The sequence below is a fragment of the Pistacia vera genome, unplaced genomic scaffold, assembly GCF_008641045.1.
Source record: "Pistacia vera cultivar Batoury unplaced genomic scaffold, PisVer_v2 Contig1115, whole genome shotgun sequence".
NCBI classification, from domain to species: domain Eukaryota; kingdom Viridiplantae; phylum Streptophyta; class Magnoliopsida; order Sapindales; family Anacardiaceae; genus Pistacia; species Pistacia vera.
In genome coordinates, this window is record NW_022195155.1 from 43862 (window position 1) to 66167 (window position 22306).

Consider the following 22306-nt stretch of genomic DNA (forward strand, 5'->3'; position numbering starts at 1 on the left):
TGAGGACAAATACCCAACAGGAAAGGCTAAATCCCAATATCACTAGAGGCTCCTTCACCATCCATATGGAATGATCCATCGTCCTTTAACCTCAAACCAACCTTAACTATTCAATGTTGGACTCACAGGAGATTACATTATATGTATGTCTTAATCACAGAGTCACGTTTTGGAGTCCTCTAATGTATTATCAGTTATCCTGTACATATAGATAAAGACCTTTACAAAACTAATGCTCCATCATGTTTCACTTGTTTAGATGAATTAATAATGATGTGCAGTAATTAATCTCTTTTCTTTCTTTCTTTTTATTTTTTTTTTAATTGAAGTTTCCTCAGACATATTCAAGATATAGGTGAATTTGGTTCAGAGTTGTCAGTTCCTTTTTTATTTTTATTTTTAGACTTTATCTTGATGTTGTGTATATTCTTACTAAATATGTTGTTCTTTCTCCATGATAGGATAGCACGCCATGTTTTAAGTAAATCAATGAAACAGAAAGGTGAAAAGCACAATTATGGAGCAGACAGAGAAACTATAAGAGATAGGCGTGCCACATTGGTCATACTGGTTAGCTCTCTTGCAAAGAATTCTTTAAATTTTGAATTATGATTCTGGCATTGGTAGTTAAACAAGTTGTTGTAGAGGTTCTGGTAATATTTGTTTTAGTTGTTTCATCTTAAATTGTCATGCTAATCTAATATTGATTTCTGTCTCTGCATTTTATACACTAGGGTTTTGCATCTATTAGAGTCTGCAAATAAAATGTGTGAAGAACTCGTGAATTCATGTATTTGTTCTCTCTTTCTTTTTTGGCAAATGAAAATTTGTCATTTCAAGAAAAAACTTTGCCTTCAAAATTCTGTGTCTGTGTTGGAAACTTCAACCAATTGAGTATCTGAGAGTCCCATATTAGCTACTGTATTGGCTGCTGTAGTTCTCTCCCAATTTCCGCTAGGAAGCTAGCTTGATTTCTTGCCTTGTTATGAAACAATTGCTGACAGTGGAAAACGTATTAAATAAATAAAACTGACTTGAAAGCATATAATTTGGATCCAAAGAATATGTAAATTCAAATTTATGACATTATCAAATATGTATTCTTGATAAATTTTTTCCAAAAGAGTGCTGATGGACCATGGTTGTGTTTGCAGTTACAATCACTTCAAGCTCTTGGGCTTCTGGAGATCACAAAGCAAGAGATACAGGAGACAGAGGTTAGTATACAAGTTTTATGATATTCTAACTGCTGGCAAATAGAGTCGTCAATACTACAATGTGATATTAAAGGCATTGTGTTTATATTATATATAAGTACTAATACATCGTATTTGCTGAGGATGTGCACATGTAAAGTTATTTGATGAAGTTTCTACTATATCTGGGAGGTATTGATACTTAGTGTTCTGTAGGCCTTGGATAAGAATGACAATCTTTAAATGAAGGTGATGTAATCCATATCCAGTGGCCTTTTCTTTTATTAATACCTTTCTGTATTGTAAAATATACTTGTTTGTTTATGGAAATTTTGGATATGAATTTCTTTGAAGTAGGAGAGACAAGACCCAAGAAAGCCAACATTTATGGTGGTACTACTGGAGTATTTCTAAACTCTCATCATTTAGGAGCTTACATTTCTCCGTCTCTGAACTTTTTGTGACGACAAAAGAGCTTCTTGTAACCAATTCTCTCTATGGTTTATAACTGCTATATACAGTTCAGAAAAAGAGTTGGGTATCTTATGCTAGATCCTTATTCGTGAGAGACATCACCCAACTATTTTTTGGGGTTTAGTGATTAGCAAGCATATGTGAAGTGTACTAGTGTAGGAGGAGCAGAATGTGATTGATAAAAAATACCATTGCTTGTAACTAATTGTAATCATTTTGGAAGCAGCTGCACAAAGATGTGCTCTATGATGCAGTGAAAATCACTTGTCTAGATCCAAACAAAATTTTGAAAACCTTTAAAAGATAAGTCCCAAGCTAGTTGTTTGGGAGGAGTGCATTTAGATCTTGTTCTTGTTGTTTCCTCGTCTATTGTTTAATTTAGAAAAAAAATTTGGTACTCTCATCATTTATTTTGGCTATATCCTTAATGCTAGTTATTTCTTCAGTTTCAAATGAAATCCAATAAGGAGCTTCCTTGGTTTTGGGGCTTAAACTTGCATATCTCGAGCGAGCTTTAGAGTCCTATTCCTTGAACAATCCTTTTAAACATGACTTTTGCTTCGGGGATATGTCATAGTAAACCTTATCTAAATAATGTATTCTCACCAGATGGCTCTTGATTTTCACATAGAAGTTATGGAAAAAAGGTGATTGCTGCTTAGGTCATTTCTCCTAAAAAATCTATCACTTTTTATTTATTTATTTATTTATTTTTATTGACCATCATTTTCTTATAGTAAAATAAATTGCAAAATCCACATCACCAAGGGTTTTGCCTTCAAGAACTCCAGGAGCTTGACCCCTATAAACCACTTGGTCTCTCAACATCCATTGCCTTTAATAAGAAGTAATTTTTTTTTTTTTTTTTTTCTGGTAATATCTGGTTTGCAATTGCAGAATGTTCTTCTCGACATATTCATTGATGCAAGCCTAACTGAAATGCATAATCATATAAATTTTACCTGAGAAGTTGAAATTGCTTATTTTCTTTGTCATTGGAATTTGGAAGAAATGACCATCTATTTGTCCAAGCTCGTAATTGTACTTCTTTGTCATTTAATTTATTTTTTAATTCATTTCGTTGTGGTATGCAAAATAGTGATAATGCTTCCTCTGTGACAGCTAAAGGAAAATTTGCCTTTTCATGAGGCTGAAAGTGTACTATTTGAATGCATTGCCGCTTACAAAGAGGTAAGTTTTCTGGTGAACTCTCAAAACTATGTGCATTGTATGATATTTACTGATTTGAGAACAGAGCAAATCTAAAGAGGTGGTTAAATTTTTGTTAGAGCTTAAATATACTAATTTTCAATCCTTATCTATTTCCTTAAACTATTAGTTCAAGTAATAACTTAACATGACATCAAAATTGAGATAACCAAGTCTATTGTATAAAATCCCCTAGGACAACCTAGATTATTTAAATGATAAAAAGTTCTTTTTCTGACTAGGATTTTATTTGTGGTGTGGTCGTGTTTGGCTCACATGTGAGCGTGTTGGACTTTACCTATCAGGTTAAGCTTTTAGGTTAAATAGTAACTTAACAAATATAAATTATAATATATTAACACCTTAAGGTTGCTTTGACTCTAAACGTTGAAGAGAGCTATAACTTTTTCTTAGTAGCATCTCCAAGTTCTTTTCATCATTTTGAATTATAGTTTATTTTCTTTATTTTGCCCTCCCAGAAAATTATAGCTTTTGATTGCTGGCTACTAGGTCTACTGTTTTCCAATAATTTGATGAAGCATTATAACCCTACTTAGATAAACATTGTGATTGATTTTGTTGAAATAAACAACTCTTTCTTGTTTTGGTTAGAGTATGTATTTCCCAGATTGGCAGGTTTGTGTATGCTGAAATTTAGAAAATAATGATTAACCTAGATTTACGTTCTTCGCAGTTGGCAACAGAGGAGTCAATTAGTGATTCTCCAGAAGTGAAGGCAGAGTATCTTTCATGTCTGAAACATCTTTCCAATTTAATGGGTGATTCCAATATTCGGGGGACACACAAATCTAGGGAAGCTACTTTGCAAGAACTGAAAGATGAAATTAATCGTTTAGAACTTGAAACTTCTCCCAATAGAAGATATAAACACTAAACCTGTGGCCAATTTCGGTATCACCAGAGGTTACAGCTGGAGAACAATCTTCTATTTGTTTGCTTGAAGTAACTGGTTCAGTTCCTCTGTGACCTGCATACAAAAATAAGGGCGAGGAGGTTCAATTCAATTTGTAAGCTATATCATACATAAAATAAGAATGGTCAGGGCATTGTTTAAAAAATCGGACCGGAGGGCAACCCGCTCTGATGGCTGGGTCACGGTTCAACTGGTTCAACCGGTTGGACCGTCGGTTGGACCGGTGACGTCATCACACATCATGATGACGTCAGCATATTTATTATAAGGGTGTTTTCATACTTGTATGGGGAAATTTTTGAGAAATCCTATTAGGGGTCCATGATAATAAACCGTCAAACTTAATAAAGGATATGTTATTGTTATTATAAGGGTGTCTTTGGTGTTAACTTAAATGTAAAGAGATTATAAGCTATTCTTCACAATCTTAGATATGACACCAGATGTTCAACTAAGCTACACTGATAGCCATAAAGTAACATACATGTAAAAATTTGGAGCTACAGTTGATAACTGGTAGTTCTTGAAAGTAACATATTGCATTACTATATTAACTCTAACTAGTAAGATACAAAAATAAGTAATTAATGATAACTACAAATGAAGAACAGAGAACAAGATAAATAAATTAAAAAAAAAAATTGATAGAATTTTCTGCAGATTACTTCCGTTCATAAAATTGGTTATCTTTTTTAAGACTAACAGCACGCCAGGAAGTCACTCAATTTAGGGTTGAAAAAAAAAAAACCGAACTGAAAAATCAGTTTTTCAAATCAATTGGTTCGGTTTTCAAAAATAATTAAACCGAATTTTTGATTCGGTTAACGTTTTAAGGATAATATTAAACTGGTTAATCGAACTGGTTTTGAAAAAAATAAAAACATAAAAAAATCCCCCCCCCCCCCCTCCCCCCTTCCCTTTTTCTTGGTATTAGCTACGCAGACCTGTAGTCTGCTACTCTGCGCATTTTCTTGGGTTTGGTTCTCACGCAAATACTTTTTTTTCTTTCACTATTTTCTTTCTTCGTCTTCTTTCTCTTTCTTTTTTCAGTTTTTCTTCACATTTTCGTCTTCTTCTCTTCCTCTCCTTCACCAACTTTTTTATCTTTCTTCGTCTTCTTTCTTCTTTCTCCTTTCACTGCTTTCTTTTTCTTTTTTTAGTTATTCTTCACATTTTCATCTTCTTCTCTTCCTCTCCTTCACCAATTTCTCTTTCTTTTTCGTCTTCTTCTCTTCGTCTCCTTCGCCACTTTTCCTTTTCTTTTTCGTCTTCTTCTCCTTTCACTTTTCTGTTTTTTTTTTCTTTTTCGTCTTCTCCATTTCTTCTCTTTCACAGCTTTTCTGTTTAGATTTGGATAAGAAGCGAGAACAGAACACCATGATTGGACTTCAGCCTCCTTCTCCTTCATCATTTGGTAAAGCATAATTTTAATTCAAGTAAAAAAAAAATTGGAAAAAAAAAAGGGGCTAAATGGAGTGTGACCGAATTGGGCCAAAAAAAGCAGCCCATAATTCATAATTGGACTAAATAATGCAATCCAATATTTAACCGGTTAACCGAACCGAATTTTCGGTTCGGTTCATAACTGGTTTTTAACCGAAACCGGACCGGTTTCAGTTCAATCATTTTTTTGAACCGAAAACCGGTTTGGTTCAAGTTTTTGGTTAACCGGTTTTTTCCACCCCTAACTCAATTAACCTGATATCAAGGAAACATAAAAAGAAACCATTTCTTAATGTTTTTATGCAAAAAAGAGAGGAATCTGATGCCATGTGATAATACATATGATAAATAGCAGGGAAAAAAATTCAACATGAGCTATAATCAAGACAGTCGTCACTGTGTATTCGGAGATGAGAGAGGTAAGAGTGAAATCAAAGTGTGTTCTAAGAATTGGAATATAGTCAATGCCAAATTAGAGTTACAGCTACTTAAAACATCCCTACACATATAACGCAAAGTTGTATCTACGATTACAGTCAAAAGTTCCATATCCAGCCACAACCAAGCCTACCTAGAATATTACGGTTACAGTCAAAATTTTTTGAAGAACAAATGACTAAAGCTATGGTGCATTGATTATTGCTCCAGATTAAGTTTGCAACGAAATCATTATTGATTATTGAAGCTAGATCGAAGAATTGCGTGTTTATTACCTGGATTGAGGAATGGAGTTGTCGTTAACGAATGGAGCTGTCGCTGTCGATTTCCAGAGAGGAACGGAGCTGTCGTCGTCGATTCCGGCGAGGGAGGAAGACTTCGTCGATTTTCGGAGAGGGAGGAAGACGTCGTCGTCGATTTCAAAGAGCTCAGATGCGATTTGGGTGGGATTTCAGAGAGAAATTTTCATAGAGAATAGATAACAGAGACGAAGCTGATAAATTTTCGCAGAGAAGAGAAGAAACTGAGAAAATATTCGTAAGAAACTGAGAAAGAGTGAAAGAGAAGAACTGAACACGATGAGAAAGGGCCTTTCGCGTATTAGGGATTTTTAGATTTGGACCAGTTTTTCCGCCGGTCTGGTTCGCTGAAAATATCCGGTTTTCAAACGGTTTAAAGCAATTCATTACATTATAACGGTTTTAAGGTTGACTCGAACCGGACACGTGACCGATTCCCGGTCCGGTTTGGTTTTTAAAACAATGAGTTAGGGTAATGTTGTTTTCTTTTCCTGGTCGTTTTCCCAGAATTTTCTTGGTAACTCTGTACAGTGTCTTGAATTCAATTTTACAGACGAGAAGTTAAAGATTTTAAATATGGTTGTCAAATCGCGTATCGTATCGTATATCGAAAACCTAATATTTTGAATCGTGTATCGTATTGTATCGCAGTATACACATTTTTCAAAAAAAAAAAAAAATAATAAATTTTTTCTAAAAATTAATATCATCTCTATGATTAATTAACAAATTTTGTGGTATTATTGGCTTTAAATTATGGTATTACATAATCAAAATTAATCACAAAATTAAGAATCTATATCATTTTCTCTCAACCATTCACATCATTTCCAGATTAATGTCAATATCTGTATCTTCACTAGTGTTATTATTATCACGTAAAATGAGTAACACATCTTCCTGTTCACTTTCTTCATGTAAAATGGGTAAATTTGGGGAGGTCTTAGTGAACAGGGTTGGGTGACTTGGATTTGACTCGAATTTTTTTTTTAGCCTTCGACCCAATTTAATAAAGTCATATCAATTTGTATTGATATTTTTAAGGATATGAATAGATACGTATAGTATCATAAGACACATAGTAACGTATCGAAAGGCTTAAGATACACTCTCTGATACGTATTGTTGGCGACTCGTATAAAAACATATCTTACTACAAGGCTTAAAAAGAAATTATGAGTTAATTTTAGTGTTTCCAGATGGCAACGGGCCACAACCTGGAAAAAACAGATCACTTAACATATGAGGACTCAAAACTCATTAATTAAATTATGATTTTCCTCTTCTTGTTCAGATGTGAACATGTGTATATAAGTTCAAACTTTTAAATGCAAAGATTTGTTACCATAAATTAATAATTTCTGAAGAACCTTCATTTATTAGAAAGAATAATCAATGTTATGCCTAAAGGATGGATGTTTAATGGGCACTCACCCTTTTTAGAAGCACATGCACCGTTTAATTTCTTTGTTTCCTCTTCAAGCGTCATAACTGTTATAATATATATATCATATCCTTTGTTTCACCTTCCTTCTACAAAAAACTACATTCCACAGTACACAACACTGCGACACACAATTATCCTTTAAGGTTTCTCCCTCCCTTCTCTCTGAATTTTTTTGTTTATTATCTGTTCATATTCAAAGTTTGTGATTTCGTATGGTTGGGTTCCGTCCACTTCTTCATTTATTTAATCACTCCATGCTGGAGTGTGTACATTTCTGTTATATATGGTGGCAACCGTCCCTGCTGTGCTTATTAGAAAAGGTCATTAGGAATGAATTTTAAGTTTGGTCATGGACAGAATCGCCAAGAAAGGTGAAGATAACTTAAAATATACAGAGGTCTGGAATTTGTACCTGTAAGTCATCAATACTATAAACCAAGAAAATGACTTTTCGTTACGTCTGTGTTTTATTCTTCATCTTCTGCATGTCCTTTTCGTCTACTTAGTTACAATTCGCCGTTTATTATTTATATTTTTCTATCATGCTCTGCCCAGAAACAGAGCATCACAATTTCATGGGAATCCTCGGCAATTCACAAAAAAGTTTGAAATTTCTTTGCAGTTGAATAATTACACTGTATTTTGCATAGAAGAGAAATATCAGAATTGAGGCCTTTTTTTTTTTTGTTTTTCTGGTCATTTAGAACAAATAAATTAACTCATAATTTGTGAGATGTTCCATGTTGTTCTTTTTTGTGTTTAATTATATATGTCACGATCCATTATATATATATATATATATTTTTTTTTTTTTTAACTTTTTCCCTTTTAATTGTCATTTTCATATTCTCAGACTGCTTTACTTGCACTTCAAGTTTTATCGTTTCCTTGTCCTATAAAATGTCTTCTTGTCCATTCTCTTTCTCGCCTTAGAAGCAGAAGCTTGAATGTGTAAAATTTTTGATATAAAGAACAAAGGCAGATTTTTAGCATGCATAAATTACTGGAAGCATAAATTTATTGAATTTGATCACTGTTTTGCAGGTTTCATAATACTGGAAAAATTTATAGAGAATATCAAATGGGTTGTCCTCCTCATCTTCTGTTGCTGTTAATTTTATTCTTTATTCCACCAAAGTGCCAGTCATGGGGTTGGTTTTCTTCTGGCACTTCTGCAGAGAAAACTCAAGCTGACGATTTCCCTTCACGGATGAAAGATAATTCCAATGGTTTTGTTGCTGAATTCTCTGTAAAGGGTCTTCACAACGAGAAGGGAAAGCAGCTTGTTGAAGAAGCTAAAGGCAAATTGGTTGGCTCAAACACTTGCTGGAAAAATGCTTATAGACATCTCTTTGCTGGTTGCTCGGTGATTATTGCCGCTGAAGAGAAAAGGTCTAGATTTGCTTGGCATCTCAGTGATTGCTTTCAAAAGGACTCAGGGAGACCTCCATTTCCTTACTGTGATCCAAAATCTGCCATGATTAATTGCCTCAAGAAATTAGACGACAAAGAGCATAAGACTTATCTTGCTTTCTTATTGGAAACCAACTCTATTTGCTATCAGTTACAGTTAAGTACAATTAGTTTATTTCATCGAATTAGGAATTTTTCACTGCTTGAAACAAAGTCTGACAAGTTTTGTTTTTGTTCATTGCCAGGGCTCATGCATTCCAGCATGAAACTGAGAGATTGGTGAATGACCTTAGACGTTCCGCGGAACATACAGAAAACAAGCTGGAAATTATAGAAGACAAGTCTGATACTCTATTGCAGAGTTCCAGCAAGATTTATGATTCGTTGAATTCGATTGATCTCCGGGTTCAAAGTGTAGCTCAAAGTGCAAAGGGTGTACAAGATCATATGGACGTTTTGTCGAGGCATTCGGAAGCTGTTTATCACCAATCCATGAAAATCGCATCTTCTCAAGCGGAGCTACAAGAAGGACAAGTGAGAATGAAGGAAAAGTTTGATGAAGGGATGACATTGCTTCATGATGCTTACAGTAATTTGGGTGAAGAAGTTGGTAACTTGAAGGACGAGGCCATTGAAATACAGAAGGAGATCGGCAAAGTTGGAGATGCAATGTTTTCCAGGATGGAAAATCTTCAGAAGAAAGCTGATGATATTGGGAGCATGGCAGGGGTTTCTATAGATAAGCAACAACAACTACTTCAGGGTCAATCCACTGCACTTGATGGTCTTCAATTTTTAACCAAATTTCAGTCCGAAGCACTTGAAGAGAGCAGGTAAATTGTGAAAAAAAAACTCATTTAGTAAAATTATCGTCAAAGTTTATCTAAACATTTCTTGGTTGATGATTACAGGAAGAGACTGCAAGAATTAGCTGAATATGGACAAAAACAACAGGAAGAGCTTCTTAAGAGACAAGCACAGCTTCAGGAAGTCCATGATCACCTGGTTGAAAACTCGAAATCAATATTGGCAGCTCAGGTTTGCATTTCCTATAAGCCTTGTGACTCTTAATCGAAGTAAATCACTATTAGTATTGAAATTCCATTTTCATTTTGCAGGAAGCTTTCGAATCAAAGCAAGCTAGCATGTTCATTTCTCTAGATAAGCTATCGGCTTTGCAGAAAGCCATGCTGTTGGAGACGCGAGTAATTAAGGCCTTCTTCATCTACTCTATGTCTATTTTCATCATCTACATGTTCACCAGTACAAAGCAAACATACACCATTAGGCACAGGCTATATATGGGTATGCACATCATATTCTAGTTTTCAATTATTGTGTATCTGTATCAGTTTCCAGTTCTAAAATTTATTTGTTATTGACAGGGCTGTGCCTTACATTCTTGATCGAAGTGTCAATAGTCCGATTCACGACGAATGAAATTGAACAACAAACATGGATAATAACTTCAGTTAGATCACTTTTTCTGATTCTTTCTGCATTGCAGCTTCTACATGCCATTGTTACATACAGGTATGAGGAATGAAGAGTTCACAAAAGTTTTGTTTCGAAAGACTTATTTATAGATTCTAGAACTGGTAAAACAATGGTTTGTTGTTTCGCAGAGACTATGAATTCTTGAATTATCAGATGCTACAAACCTTGCTTGAGAAGGTTAATGGCATGCAAAGAAACAAAGAGTTGTCATGGGAGTCGGACTATGATAGTGATGTAGACTGGCCTTCATGGATGGATAGAGAATTACCAGAGGAAGCAAATGATTTTGAAGACCCCAATTATTTGATTTCGGATAGTATTCCAGAAGAAGTTGGAGAGAATTTTATCACAACTTCTTCAATTACAACAAGATACAATCTTCGTCCGCGTAGTAAACATTGATAACTCCTTGTAGGAATGAGATTTAGCTACTGTATTGATATTTTTATTTATCCCATTCATGACTAGAATCAATTTACTTGAAATGTAGATTCATACTGAGCAGGAAGCAATTCCAGATTGATTATATGAACTCTCCCAATTCTTTCCATCATTAAACTTAATCTCAACATGGGACAGCGTCCCCTGGTCCACGCACCTGAATGTAATTGCAATTCCATCTGGATTTGACCGTGGAATATAGAATGAAGTGATGCCACAGACCTTACAGAATGTGTGCTTCGCTGTATTTGTGCCAAACGTGTATGTTGTAAGAAACTCTTTGGAATCTCCCAAAAGCTCAAACCTTCGAGAAGGAACGATGAAGTGAACATTGCCTCTCATTGAGCAGTCAGAACAGTTGCACTTCCAAGCTACAACACTACTCGGCGCTTGGACTCGCCATCTTACTCTTCCACAGTGGCATCCGCCATTATGCACAATTAAATCTTCATCCATCCCAGCACAAATCTTCAGCAATGTGATAAGAAGATGGTAATTTCCTTTGTGTTTTGAGCTAAACTGCAATAAGTAACATAACAAATGTCATTTCCATATGCATATACGTATTAAGGTCACCAAATAATTGAAATACACCATTTCTGTCATAATCACTGATAAAGGATAGGTTTTGAGACCTAAAAAGAATCGGCCAAACCAAAACCTACCACAACAAGAAGGTTCTCAAAACTTCATGAATTATCAAAGCTTCAACAACGGAACTCAGGGTGTGCTCAATCGATAATATGTAGGAAGAATGATGAATGGCAAATAATTTGAAAGATTTCTCTTCCTCGACAGGAATGGAACATCGATAAATCAGCTTCTTACTTACATTAGAAAATTTCTATCCCAAAATTGTGATGCCATAGTGCTAAAAGTTTGTCTCTTTCTTTTCATATTCCTGAATAACCAAAAAAGATAACCTGATATTTGACTTTTAACAAGGCTGATTATAATCTCTACCAATCTCTATAGAAATTACTATGCTTTTAACAAGGCTGATTATAATCTCTACCAATCTCTATAGAAATTACTATGTCATCAAAACACAAGGGAAAGATTATCAGGTGTTTCTAATCTATGAAATTACTTCTGTCCCGTGCACCTGCAATTACTAAGAAAAAGACAATACACTATATAAACAAAGACATAGTACCCATCAAAATTACACATTTATGCTACAGAATAACAGGACTACAACTTTCACAATAAACATAAATTTGCTAACTTTAACCATTTAGAGCCTGGGACTGAAAATGCTAATTATTTTGGATCTGCAGTAATTGAACATGAATCCAAGTCTGTTTGATCATGTGCCCTCTCCCAATTCTTCCCATCATAAGGCTTCATCTCAACGTGGGACAGACTTCCTGGGTCCACGCACCTGAATGTAATGGCAACTTTATCCGGACTACCACGTGGAATAAAGAATGACGTGATACCACAAACCTTACAGAATATGTGCTTTGCTATCTGAGTGCCAAAAGTGTAAGTTGTAAGAAAATCTTTGGAATCTCCTAAAAGCTCAAACCTCTCAGTAGGAACACTAAAATGAACATTGCCTCTCATGGAGCAATCAGAACAGTTGCACTTCCAAGCTACAACACTATTTGGCGCTTGTACTCGCCATCTTACTTTCCTACAGTGGCATCCACCATTGTGTACTATAATATCATGATCCATTCTCAGTACAAATCTTCAACAGTATAACAACAAGATGGTAATTTCCCTTGTGTATTGAGGTAACTGCAATCAGTTAAATAACAAATATTTGTATACTATTGCGAATAAATGCTGGCGATTGCAAAACCCTAAGGAATACCAGGACATAACTAAATTAATAAGATCACATAATTTGTGTCTACACGTTTGCACATGCATATAAAGGACAAGTAGTTGCGATACAAGATCAAGATGGATACAGATAAAAAGTGTCTAAATTCAAGTACCGGAGGGGTTGCTCCAGAACCTCAAAGATTTTTGTCAACATTGAAGAAGTAAATGCATCAGTGGCATTAGCAGCACATGAGAAATAGAGGAGACAGAGAAACGCCAATAGATTTAAGTTGTAGCACTAATTGATGCAAACAACATTCTCAAGCACAGCTAGAAATTAATGGATCATAGAAGATATTAAACCCTATACCAGAATCATACATAAGATCCAGACTCACAATAATGCACATGGTAGTCTTAAGCTCCAGAAATTTCTGGCCAAGTCTGATACAAGAAATAGAAGGTAACAGATGTAAAACACATTCATATTCCAATATTCATTGATAATACAATTAATTTCAATATAAAATCTCCATGGAATATATGCGGAGGTAAATGACAAACCTCCGACCATAGCAATTGTTGTTTGTTCTTCTTGCTCCTTTATAGATTACGAGATCTTCCACTGACTGCAATTTTGGAGTGATAGTTTTGAAACTAAAAATAAAAACTGCATCAATGGGGACCTGTAAAGTCTCTTTCTTATATGCAGTTGTCTTTCCATCAAAGACAACTGCTCAAGAGACACAACCGTATGACCACATCAGTCCACATCAACAAGGACCAAAATGTAATTCTATGAGAAGTGTAGGACCATATTGTAAAAAGTCTAACAACAGAAAGTTGTATTTTAGAGATGGTTACATTTACAAGCTAGCTTCCTGTTCTTCATGATCATCATCCTTCTGATATTGGTGACCAAAATTCTTGTCCTATTTTAGTTAAAATTGCAGCTGTAACATTCATGATATTTGCAGCAACATTGAAACCAATTCAAAACTACTCACACTTGATAATGCATCAAATTCCTTTTCTAACAGATAGAAGTTCATATTTTTTGAAAAGCTAAGCATCTATGCAGAATGAATTTGCAGAAAATTTCATTTAACAACTTCATTTAATGGGTATGCTAGGACTTATAACCATCAATCCTGTCACTACCTCTGAAAAGGCGTTAGTCTTCCTATTCAGCACCACTTCTAATCCTGTTACTACCCAGAAACAAGTCAACGCTCATCTCCAAATTGCACCAAATCTTTTTACACAAGTCATTGCTAAGCTCAAACCTAACTCATATGCAATTTGGATTTCAGAAAGAGAAGCTTATGCACAGTGTTCTTAAAGAAGCACAAATCAAGCTACATCTATTCAACCCTATCGCAACTACATCCATAAGTGAAAAGATTAATATATATTTCACAATCTATAATATAACTGAAACCCAAATCTTGGATTGCAAAGAGAAGTTGAATGCATATTCAAGAAGATGGAAGAAATAAAGATTAGAGTTTAGAGTTTAGTACCTGAGAACTAGGCAAATTGAGCCACTGAAGAAAAAGCGGAAGAGCCAGCTTCCATTTCAACTTTTCAAGACCACACTTAGAGCCAAAACATGAGACATTCGTTTGCAAATGGACAACTGCAGTGCCATGTGTCAATTGTCTTATATTGACTAAAAATGTGTCAAAACGACATGTTCCCATCCAAGGTAAAGCCAAATAACAATTGCCACCCTTGGTTTCATAGACTCCAATTCCCGCCCTTAAATTAACAGACGTTGTATGCAGTAAGAGGTTTAAAACAAGGAAAACGTTTTTCAAAACATTTTTTTAATTCGTCCACTCCAAAAGTGGACCACATTTTAATGAGTTATTTATCAAAAGCTATTACTTTTGAAACTTTGATGCATCTCAAAGATTAAAATGCAAATCAGTTTGATTCTCATTCAGATGTAAGAGATTTCAAGTGATTTGGATCCAGGGCACTGGGCAGGGGGAAAAGTGAAAAAAATTAAATATATCGGACCCAATGAATTTTATATCAATATTTTTTTTAAAGATTTTTGTAAAGCTTGGTGGGTTTCATGGCTACTAAAGGCTTGATTTTTTATTGATTATTGTTAAATAAATTTTAATATATTTTCAAACTTCAATCTTACTATACAAAATTGATTTATGGTTGATTTGATACGATTTCTTCTTATAGAATTTATAAAAGTACAATTTATTAAAATAGATCTTTTATAAGAATTAAAATTGATTAATTATTAGGTTAAAAAAATTTAAAAAGCTTTCTAGGCTAAAATTACTTGAAAAAACATTTAATCAAAGGTTAGAATGGTCATTCCAAATTAAACATTCAAACTGAAAATGATCGGCCACCAGAACCACCCCATACAGCCATCACCATCACCATCACCATCACCATCACCATCACCACTGCCACAAACCACCACTAATTACAAACACTTCCAACCCAAATCAATAATCTATTAAACAATTTAATCATATAATACAAAATACATACTATCAATCAGTCATCAAAGAAAAAAGAGAGAAGAAAAATGGGGAGGAAAGGAAAAAAAGAGAGAAATCCATCGTTCAAGGGAGAGTTGCTTGGGAATTTTTACAAATAGGTGGAGTGCAAAAATTTACAAAGCTTCGATCGTCCTCCCCCAAATTCCATCAATCCAAGAAAACAAACTCAAAACACTTCTTAACCGATCTCAAACGACCTCCAAACAACACACAAACAATCTTCTTTCAAAATCTCAGCAAACAAAACTCTAATCAACCCCAATCTCGCCGAAAAAGCACAGCGCAAACGGATGGCAAATTCACACCGATAGGCGCCAAATCGTGAAGCGACTAAACCCCAAAAATCCGGCCACCAGTGGGGCGGCAACGGTTGGGGGAGGGTGAGGGACGCATGGGGTGGTTGAAAATGGCCTGGATGACGATGTTGTGGCCGGTGAATTGTGGATGAAATCGAGTGGGATAGATGGCGGTTTGTAGAGGTGGAGGCGGTGGAGAGATTTGAGATGTGGGGTTATTTTATAATTCTACTAACTTGGAGGGCAATTTTTTTTATTTTTTTCTAATTTACTTATCAAGGGTAATATAGTAATAACAAATTCTATACTTGTGTCAACGTCTAAAATTACTATTTTAATTTTTAAGGGTGGAAATTTAAAATTTATGAAATCAGAGGTAGGACCTTGACAGTTTGCTTTACCTTAGGTGGGAATATGTCGTTTGCTCTATTGTTTAACCACATCAATTGTCTTCTTCAGTTCTTTGCCATCAACGTTGTCATTAGAAGTCAAGGTATTTATAATTTTATTTTGGGAATAATCGATATTTCTTTTGACGTGCAATGGTAAGACTGTGTAAAGAGCGTCAAACAACTTCTTTTTTTAAAATGTACATATAACATTGTGTAAGAAATCTTCACATCATCAAACTTATGATACAAGAACAAGAGAATATATTATATAAATCAAATTCTTTTAAGGAACACTGAGAAACTCCCATTTAGTGGACAGTAAGTAAGTATACACACCCTTCAAGCCTAAACCTATTGGTTAAAGAGCCCAATAGAGTGATTATACAAATCCAATCCTAGTAACTTGCGTTTGGTTGGGAAGATAAATGAGTGGGTATATTATATTGATTACTAAATTGTCCACTTTTTTAAATAATAATATAATATTATTTTTTAAATTATTTTTTTTTAATCCTCTATATTTGAAATTTTGCTAAAACAATCCAGCCATATAAAACTTTAATTTATAGCAAAATCACCCATACCCACCCCAAGTCACTGTTGGCAGCCAGTCACCAAGCATAGTGTAAGACGAAACTTTAATTTGTAGTAAAATCTCTTGTTAGGTTGATAAATGATGTAATTGATAGTGACATTAACTAACTAACATGCACTATTAGAAAGACTAGCCAATTAAATTTATATTTAAATTTTTTTGATTTGTTTAAAATCTGAAAAACAATTTTTTTTTTTGGTGTGTGAAATTGTTTTCAAAGGCCAATGATAATAACCAATTACTTTATAGGATACTTGAAATTGTTTCCTTGCTTAATGATAAAAACAACTTTGTGTAAGACGAAATCAGACATAGGGTGTACTAATACAAAATCCTTTTAAGTGGTTGAATACATGTTAAATGATGCATTTGATGATACTGACTAAAAATAAACGATGAAATATATGTAAAAAAAAAATATGGATTGGAAATTTATAATACATATATGGGTAGTATAAATATAAATAATAAGGTATTTTCGGAAGTAGGTGGAGTCTGTAAAGACATTTGCATATGCTTAAAAATTTTAATGCGATAAACTTAGAATTGGAAGTCTTGAAAGATAAATTGTGTGGGGCCAAATAGCATCACTCTTAATAATATTCAAATATACGTGTGTGGTTAGATTTCAGATGCCTATTTTTTCCACACAAGTTTTGAGTAGTAAGAATAAAGGATTTGACTGCTTGAGATCGAATTTAAATTGTGTCATTTATGGTGTACATTAAATATGCAAGTTGAAATGAATCTCAACTATCCAAAGTCCTTACATCTAGTAACGTAAAAATTGTGTCATATTTTGTGTAAAAAAAAAGGTGCCCTTGAATCTTCGTCACACTATATATTTCACTTTGTGCTTTTGGCCTCAATATAATAGGGTTTAAGTTTATGTATGGAGTGATTAATGGACGGATGAGTCCTAAAAGGACATAATTTATAGAAAAAAAGTTGTTAGAAGATCTTTCCACAGTCTCATTATTGCCACACACACATATATACGGTTAGAATATGTGCCTTAGAGCCAATCAATTATTGTAAGATTGACTCTGTAATAAATGTTTATTTATCAATAAAAGACATATTCTTCTATATCATGTAAATCATAGTTATATGTAATGATATATATTCTTAGGATGGTAGAATCGTGACAAGGGTATCAAGTGTTTCAAATCTTGATAGTGAGAATCCTATAATCACATATGGTGGTCATTCTAGAAATGTCCGTTGCCCCAGTATTATACTGACCAAGGACACAGATAATACGGTAATGCTATCATAGTGTTGAACAACCTTGTTGAAGTGTAGTGGCTAATCTCACTTGTCAATGTTGTTTGCCGACTACCTGGTGCAACGCATGGGTACTTGTTAGAGGCAAGTTCATTGGACAGACCCACCAGAGGATTCCATATGGATGGTAACCCCAGTGTCTATGAAATAAATCCTCTAACGGATAGTGGTACATGTGATCCTTAGACTTGAGATCTCCAAAGTGCCTTGTGCACCAATTGGTGTAGTTTGACACTAGCCCAACGTAGTTCTATTCACAGCTATCAATACGGTAGTGATTGGCTACATTGAGAAGTGTATCGAGATTATGGTGGATCGACAAAGGATTCATCACTCCTGGGTACGGGAGAAGTTATCTCATTGGTTAATTTAGTAAATGGCAATGACACTAAATCTGTAGCCATAATGGGATTGAGTTGATGCTCAATCCAATTTATTATTCCGGTTATTGGTCCATTAACTGAATACAAACATGTCGAGGATATATGAGGTTGACACTATTTATGTACCTCAGTCTCGATGAGATAACAGATGATGAAAGAACTTGATTGCATGGTAACTATACCATTGATAGATTGTGATTTCGCTGAATCCGAATCTATCGGATGACCATGATGCCTTGCCAAGGGCCAATCTTGGTCTGTGTGTAGTAAGACTATTAATTGATGTTAATCGCGATACTACACACTGTCGATATGATGAGGAGCATACGGGTCACACACTTAAAAGATAATTTAAGAATCAATTTGTGAGAAGGGTATTTTCGTCTTTTAGGATGAAAGAGTATTTTGTTAATCGCAATTAAATTTGCTGAGGTTGTTACCTATATTTAATTTTAATATTAAAATTAAATTAGTGAGATTATATTTAAATATATCTCTGTATATATTTAAATGTAATATTATTATTAATTAAATGTTAATATATATCAATTGATTTTGATTATAATAATAATTAATTAATTAAAATACCATAAAGGGGGTGTTTGGTTCTAAGGGTGAACTGGGGTTGGAGCCCATGGCTATTCCTAAGTGGAATAGGATTTTAATTGTTGCACTATATATGTGTAACTTAAAATTAAAAAAAAAAAAAGTGAATTGATTCATTCAATAAAATTAAAACCCTAACCACCATTTTCACTCTTTCTGTCACGTTTCACTCTTGAGTGAAAAAGAAAAATTTTCTTTTCTTCTTTCTTGATTCTTGAAGCCCTTTGATTGTTCTAGCAAAATAATCAAGGTTTCTACGAATTGTCTTTGTGTGGATTTCCATTAGTGTGATCCTACTTTCAATCGATTAGCGAAGAATCACGTGAATAGTATCGATGAACAGTAGCCATTAAACAGTGCTATGAATAGTGTTCGTGAGCATAATCAGAGATATTCGGAGGAGCCTCCAAACATGTGTAAGCATTCAAAATGCTTGTATGGATTTTCTATATTGTTGTAATGCAAAAGGTTATATATAAACACTGGATTAAGCATATGATCGGTTTTCATTTGTTTTAAAACTGTGTTTTTCCGCTGCGTAAACCCGATCTCAAACTTACACATACCCCATCCACATTTGGGAATCAAGGACACAATTTCTTAATTTAAACATTTACTATTAATTTTTTTTAGTATAATCTAAAATGATTTTATTTTGATAGAGTTATAATATATTTCTCTTTTCTCTTTTTACATGTAGAGATGGTTATATAGCTTCCTGTTTTCCCTGATCCCGATCGTTTCTGCCATTGGTTACCAAAATTCTTGTCCTGTTTAGTTAAAATGGCGACTGTAACATCCACATTGAAGCCAATTCAAAATATACTAACCATTGTTAATGCATGCACTTCCTTTCCTGACAAATAGAAGTACATATTTAATCAGATTTTGAGACCACTGATTCCCCTTTAACAGTTTCCCTGTTACAAGCTCGGAAGTGTTTATACTAATAAGGAGTTTTAGCTCAAATACCTGTTTTATGCCATATTGACTCTTGCTGTAAGCAATTTATCCGTGTAAAATTGGTAAAACCCCGAGAAATTACCATAACTATTCATGTTGTGTACCTATGAAAAGACCTTAGTTTCCTATTCAGCGCCACTTCTAACCTTGTTACTACCTAGAACCAAGTCAAAGCCCATCTCCAGATGGCACCATATCTTATTTACCAAAGTAATGGCTAAACTTAAAACTACTCATATAGAATTTGGATTTCAGGAATAGAAGCTTATGCTCAGCGTTTCATATATAAAGAAGCAAAAACCAAGCTACACCTATTCAGCCTTATCACAACTACATCCATAAGTGATTACGATTAAAACGTGTTCCACAATCTAGAAAAATAATTTGAAGCCCAAATCTTGGATTGCAAATAGAGGTCGAACACATAGTCTAGAGAAGGATAGTAGTAACTAAGATTATATAGTCTAGAGAAGGATAGTAGTAACTAAGATTAGAGTTTGGTACCTCAGAAGTGAGAAGTAAGCAAATAGAGCCATTGAAGGAAGATCAGAAGAGCCAGCTTTCATTTCAACTTTTCAAGTCACCACTAGAGCCAAAACATGAAACACTTGTCTGCAAATGCATAACTAGAATGCTATGTGTCAATTGTCTTACATAGACTGTGATGATGAATGTAGTCTAAGTTGTTATTGATTTATTGGGCTTAGAGGTGGGCAAAAGTTGGGCCCGACGGTCTTAGGTCAGGGCCAGACCGTTGGGCCCAACTTGGCTTTGACCGGTCCTGGGCTTGTCAATTTTGTGAGGGTCTGGACCGGTCTTATGGGTCTGAAAAATTTCAATTTAAACCCTAATTGTAAAATTATTTTTAACTCCTAAATTTATTATGTGTTTCATATATTAGAGGGGGTTTTAGTTATTTGTCATGAGAGTTTTGGTAATTGGGTCTGGGGGGTTTTGAAATTAATTGGGCCCAAGCCTCTGGTCACCCTCCCAAGGACCAGTTCTAGGATCGATTTTTTGGCCCGAGCTTTTTGCCTAGCTCTAGTTGGGCTGTCCGTGCAGGGGTTGTGTTTGGACACAAAATTGGCTTTTAAACCGCGCAATTTAAGAAAAGAGAAAAAACAAATTGGTGTTCTTGGACCACCACTTTTAAAAAGTGAATGGAAAAGGAAAAGTAAATTGAAATAATCGAGAGAAAGAGAAGAAGGAAAAGAGAAAATAGGTTTTTTAGCTTTAAGTGCTCAAAATTCAACGATGAAACTTCTTCTGATTTTGACAAAATTTCAATATGCTTTTGATGGTGATTAAGCTTCACATCTAACTGTTTGGATCATTATTTTTTCTCTTATTTTGCTTTATTGATGAGGGACTTCAACTTTTTAGTTTGATTATTGTGTTGTTACCTACTTTTGATTGAAAAAATTTGTTGAATGTACGACCCTAGGCTTCTCTAGGAAAGAAACTTTGTTGTAACCCATTCTTTGATAGTGAAAATATATGTAGGTGTTTTACCGTCGCCTCGTGGTTTTCCTTTTACCTTGAAAGGTTTTCCACATTAAAAATTTGGCGTCTTCATTTTGGTTGGGGTTGTCTTGTTTAATTAGCTTATTTGATTGGTGGTTTATTGCTTGGTTTGGGTCAAACCAAGACACCAAATCTTTAACAAACTTTTTAAGAGAAGCTTTGTTAGGAAAAAGACATAAACTCAATCAAACAATCATCAAAGTTAAGCGGAAGCAAATCTAATCTTTTTCCCTCATGCAATTAAATAGGCAAAATTATGAAACCCCTAACATGCTAGTTTATTGTAGAAAATATGAGTAAAAGACATGTTCCCATCCGAGGTTTTGTGAAATGGCAAGTTTACACCCTTGGTTTCATAAATTCTAGGTTCCCACCCTTAAACCAACACCGTTAGTGATTTTTAGCCCCTAAATTAATAAATTACTTTTTTAACTCCCAAATTAATAGAGGGTGCATTTTAGCAAGAGGCGGCACACGTCAACAAATGTCGCCACTTGCTTTTTCCACTATTTTTCGGCGACGGCGGCTTTCCCCAGTACCACCATCCTCTTCCCCGTGCCTCACACACCAAAAACCTTGATACCTCACCCCCACCGACCATGCCAATCCCCAGATTTTGGACAATTTGTGATTCATGAAATCGTCCCTCCATTTTTTCCAAACTTGACCACCAAAGTCCAATTTCTCACCACCTATAGACTCATCGACCTCTCCTCTTCAAAATCTCCAACATTCCCGACCAAGTTAGCTCCCCAATCACTGGCGACCTCTCCTAGGTTTTCTTGCATGATTTTGTGAGTTTGGGTTGAAATTGGAGTTTTTTTAGTTGATTGGGTTTCTTTGGAGTGATTGATTGTTTTGGAGTGTTTTTGTGCTGTTTGGGTGTCTTTTCTGGCCAATTTTACAACCATCGGTGACTCACCATTTTCCTCCCCATTTGTGCACACCAAATGTTTGTGAAATTGCCCTAGCCAGCCCCCCCACGAGCCTTAATGTAGTGAAAATGACCATTTTACTCTTTGACCATTACATTAAACGATTTTTGTTAATTTAAGGGTGGGAATCTAGAATTTTTTAAACCAAGGGTAGAAACTTTCCATTTCTCCAAACCTTGGGTGGGAACATGTCATTCACTCTAGAAAATATGAGGGCATGA

General features: G+C 34.7%; 2 protein-coding genes and 2 pseudogenes across 2 annotated transcripts in view; 2 read left to right on the top strand and 2 right to left on the bottom strand.

The window, feature by feature from the left end:
* LOC116141602 overlaps positions 1-3937 on the top strand; it is a 30939-nt gene extending 27002 nt beyond the window's left edge. The window contains 4 exon segments of the mRNA XM_031427083.1: positions 462-570; positions 1155-1217; positions 2793-2861; positions 3574-3937. Of these exon segments, the coding sequence (XP_031282943.1) occupies positions 462-570; positions 1155-1217; positions 2793-2861; positions 3574-3774 (442 nt within the window). The 3' untranslated portion in view covers positions 3775-3937.
* A 4442-nt stretch (positions 3938-8379) lies between these two features.
* Positions 8380-10784, top strand: LOC116141553 (protein GAMETE EXPRESSED 1-like). Its single transcript, XM_031427052.1, has 7 exons — positions 8380-8391; positions 8485-9009; positions 9099-9686; positions 9765-9891; positions 9972-10158; positions 10239-10386; positions 10479-10784. Exons 2-7 carry the CDS (start codon positions 8522-8524, stop codon positions 10750-10752), a joined length of 1812 nt encoding a protein of 603 aa, XP_031282912.1. The 5' UTR covers positions 8380-8391; positions 8485-8521; the 3' UTR covers positions 10753-10784.
* LOC116141576 lies at positions 10632-14199 on the bottom strand (annotated as a pseudogene).
* LOC116141565 lies at positions 11784-14184 on the bottom strand (annotated as a pseudogene).
* Positions 14200-22306: the final 8107 nt, after the last annotated feature.